Source organism: Octodon degus, unplaced genomic scaffold, assembly GCF_000260255.1.
Source record: "Octodon degus isolate 3935 unplaced genomic scaffold, OctDeg1.0 scaffold00056, whole genome shotgun sequence".
Taxonomy (NCBI): Eukaryota; Metazoa; Chordata; class Mammalia; order Rodentia; family Octodontidae; genus Octodon; species Octodon degus.
In genome coordinates, this window is record NW_004524632.1 from 7022249 (window position 1) to 7026321 (window position 4073).

The window sequence follows — 4073 nt, forward strand, 5'->3', positions numbered from 1 at the left end:
CTCTCTCTCCCTCTCTCACCCTCTCCCTCTCTCTGTCTACATCTCTCCTTTTCTCTCTTTTCTTCCAGCAACTGGAAAGATCTAGGGCTGAATTTTCCCCCAGTGCCAAGAACAGCCTAACCTTTCTCTCTCGTTCTTTTTCTTTTATTTTTCTTCCATTAATTTTTTAAGTCCTGGAAGGTGGCCTGTCTTCTCTCCTGGGGCTTCTCCAGCTATTGTTACTCTCCCTGGCTCTCCTGAGGCCATGCCTGGCAAGGTGGGGTTCTTTGAGGGGGCTCACCTCCTTTCCCCAGCGGGACCCAGGGGAAAGCCGGGCACCACTGTCTGCCTCCCACCCTTCGTAGGAGCCATATGGAGCCTGAATTTTTCCAACATGGAGGCAAGGGAAATAGACATGTTTGGCTGGGTAGAGCTGCTCTCCCCACCCCCTCTTCGCCTGTCTTCCAGATCTCAAAACCCCTCTGCACCTCCTCTTCCCGCTGTCCCACCAGCCAGGCCTCGGCTCCCTGCAGCCCAGAGCCCAGCCGGGCAAAGTTGCTCAGGCGCCTTTTAATTCGGTTACCTCCAGCGCCCAAACTTGTCGCCGCCGCAGCGGGGGCTGGGCCCTGAGCTGGGAATCTGCCGCTGCCGCTAAGCACCTTGGTGTCCCGATGGTTTTCTCTTCCCCTTCCTGGCCCTGCTGGCCCCAGGCAGCGGGTAGCTGTTTGCCAGCCACTGCAGCCGCCGCTGCCGCCGAGACAGCCTGGCGGCGACGGCAGCCAAACACTGTCCCGGTGCAAAAACCTTCCCAGCCCTGTGTCATGCAGCAGGCTCCATTCTTTGAGCTCAGCCTCTGGCTCCTTTGCCTCTCCCACTCTGCCTGGCCTCCGTCCTGCGATGGTTTAGGGTTTATTACAGGGGGAGCGACAGAAATTTCAGCCCCCGGGCGGCTAGTCAAATTATTGTTTTATTATTATTGCCATCATCATCATTATTCCTGTAACAATCACTTAGACTAAATAAAGCCAGGGCCTAGCCAGCGAACCCCTTCCAACGTTTTTATTTCATTCTTTATCTATTAATAACAAACTCAACTGATGCCTGTTAATTAATTCCCCTTTCAGCCAGGGCCACTTGGAAGCTAATTTTGGTTAAATCATCAGAGGCTAATGGTAATAATAATAAAGGGATTGGGTCAGCCTGGTCAATTGAACTCCAGTTCTCCCTGGAAGGACCTCCTGCTTCGTAGACCCGGGTGTATTGCCAGAAACAATTTTTTCCCCTCAGAAACCAATGGGAACTCAGGGCCACCCAGACTCCCTTTTGAGTATAAATCTGTACCACTGAGCACTGGGATTTATGTGTGGGAGGGACTTCCTTCACCCGCGCTGCTTTTATTTTATTTTCCTAATTTTAGTTTCCTTTGGAGTTGAACAGCTGGGCTGAATGAGGTTTAAGTTTTCCCACCCCCATGACAGGAGAGAGGATCAGAAGATTTTATGAAACGTGATAGAGAGGAATTGGGGAACACAGGCAGGGCATGCAGTCAGAAGTTTCAGACAAATACACAGACTCCTGTGGCAACCGGGATCTTTATTTTATCGGCACACTTTGATAAGGCTGCATTAAAATACTGATTGTATTTTTATTTTTGTTTCTGCCTCAGGGACCCATGGTAAACAGGAGTATCCTCTGTTTCTAACCCAGAGAATAATGTTCAAATTGCTTTGTGGATTTTTCTTCCTCGAATAATTTTCTATTAAAAACACTTTTCTTGTCTCAGTAGAAAAGTCCAGCAGTTGCACAATCTCTTTCTCTCTCTTTCTTTTGGAGAAATCAAAGAAAACAGACTGTCAAGAAAAAGGTGGGGAAAGGTGTCATGTTTAGAGCTGGGGGCTAGACTTGGGCCAAATGGTCGGAGCACCAGGCTGCCCTCGGCCTGGGAAACAAACAATCCTGCTCGTTTGGAGGCTCCTGGGAGGCCGCTAGTTGCAGGGCCCCAGGCCTGGTTGAGCAGAGAGTGACCTGGAGGTGGTTGTACCTGCAGCAGGGCTGTGGGTGGACGAAGTTTATAGGTCACTCTGTTGTCCTCTTTGTGCAGGACTCCGGGAGGAGAGAGAACCTCCCAAAGCTTCCCCTGAACTTGCTTCTGCCAGTCTCTGCTCTGCTGTCCTGCCGGCTAGGAGATGGACAGAGAGGGAGGCAGAGCAGCCTTTGGGCTCAAAGGAAGTTCTTCACCCCGCTTTTATTTTGCAGTCTGCCAGTGCCCCCTGGGCAGAGCCACCCTATCCCGGAGTTGGGAGAGGTTAGCAGAGTGCCTTTGAGAGGCAGGGCTTGGGCACCGTGGGCAGTGGCTGAGCAGTGGCCGGGCTGTGCTCCTAAGCAAGCCCCAGAGGAGTAGACAACTTATTTTTTAAGTGGAAATGAAAACTGGTGGGCATTTTTCTTTAAAATCAAAACATTTATTTAGATAGGAAAACTCCCATTTCGGCCCAGAGGCATGGCCTCCGTAACTGTTCCGGAGATGTTGGGGAGGGGAGAAGGAAAAAAACACTATTGATGTCAGTTCCCTTTTCAGTTCTTAAGATGGATTCGAGTCCCGGTCCTCTTCTCCCCTCCCTTGTGTCTCTTCTCTCGCCCCACAGGTCAACCGCTCCGAACAGACCCGGGAGGAGGGGGGCAGAAAGGGGAGGGGGGGTCCGGCGTGTCACGTGACCCCCAGGGGTGCCAATGTCCGGTCGTGAGGGTACCAGGCCCTTGCGAGTTGCCACCTACTGCCCGGGCCTCGCCCAGCGATGCAGAAAGCCACCTACTACGACAACACCGCGGCTGCCCTCTTCGGAGGCTACACCTCGTACCCCGGCAGCAATGGCTTCGGCTACGACGGCCCGCCCCAGCCCCCCTTCCAGGCCGCCACGCACCTGGAGGGTGACTACCAGCGCTCAGCGTGCTCACTACAGTCCCTGGGCAACGCCGCCCCTCTTGCCAAGAGCAAGGAGCTCAACGGCAGCTGCATGAGGCCCGGCCTGGCCCCCGAGCCCCTGCCCGCCCCACCCGGCTCACCCCCGCCCAGCGCCGCACCCACCAGTACCACTAGCAACAGCAGTAACGGGGGCACGCCCGGCAAAAGCGGGGCCCCCAAGTGCGGGCCCGGCTCCAACGCCACCCTCACCAAACAGATATTCCCCTGGATGAAAGAGTCGAGGCAGACGTCCAAGCTGAAAAGCAGCTCCCCCGGCACAGGTACCAGCTCTCTGCCTTCCTGTCACCAGCTTTTGTCCCGGGCCAGGAATGCCACTGTTATTCTAGCACCCAGCCCCTCGGCGCCCTCCAGGCGGCCCCGGGGACAATCTTCAGTGGCAGCCAAGCGTAGTTTTGTTGCTCTCACCACCTGATGACCCCTGACCTTGCCAAGACCCTGTCTCTGAGGCCACCTGGGTTTCTGAGCGCTAAGACAGAACCTCTCCCCAGGCTGCCAAGCCGAGAGGCGCTGCTGCCAGGAATCCTCAACGATGATTATTAAGTATGATTATTGTGGGTATTAATCACCATCGCCCTGATGGCCAGGGTCCGGCCTGCAGGCACAGCGGTCTCGCAGTCCCACACTTACAGGCCCTGCCCGTCTGTCCAGTGACCCTCCAGGCTTCTCCTTGGTCCCCCATCCTGTCTCTGTAGAATGGGGACGAGGATGTCTTTTCCAGACCTAGAATTGGGAAGGAGAAAATACGCAGGAAAAAAAAAAAATCCAGTCCTAAATAAATGGCCATGCAGCTCTGTCTGCGTGACATGATCAAATTTTCATAAGCTGGGGCAGTGAGAGGAGAACAGGTCTCTTAATAAATGCCACTATTATAGAGTGTCCGCTAATGCGACGGGCGGTGGGGAGGGGTAGGAGGAGGCGGGGACGTGCAGAGGAGGGCGCCGGGGCTCGGAGTCCAGGCCTGGATTTATTAAGAAACGATGCATTCAATTTCGGCGTGTTCAGTAATTATCTTTTATTTCATTTTCTCCCCTTCCCACCCCTCCCCCTCGGATCCAGCAGAGGGCTGTGGCGGCGGCGGCGCAGGAGGCGGAGGAGGCAGCGGCGGCGGCGG

At 54.6% G+C, this 4073-nt stretch overlaps 1 protein-coding gene across 10 annotated transcripts in view; it reads left to right on the forward strand.

Annotated features, from left to right (window-relative positions):
- The window catches only part of Hoxb3 (homeobox B3), a 52785-nt gene that overhangs the window by 47848 nt on the left and 864 nt on the right, over positions 1–4073 (forward strand). For 8 of the 10 annotated variants that reach the window (XM_023718028.1, XM_023718025.1, XM_023718033.1 and 5 more), the window contains 2 exons: positions 2625–3222; positions 4019–4073. The exon at positions 4019–4073 is cut by the window's right edge and continues 864 nt beyond it. In XM_023718028.1, coding sequence (XP_023573796.1) covers positions 2775–3222; positions 4019–4073 — 503 coding nt within the window. In that variant the 5' untranslated portion in view covers positions 2625–2774. Of the gene's footprint in view, positions 1–7; positions 3223–4018 lie in introns of those variants that run through there. The other 2 variants (XM_023718027.1, XM_023718034.1) reach the window with 2 other exon arrangements.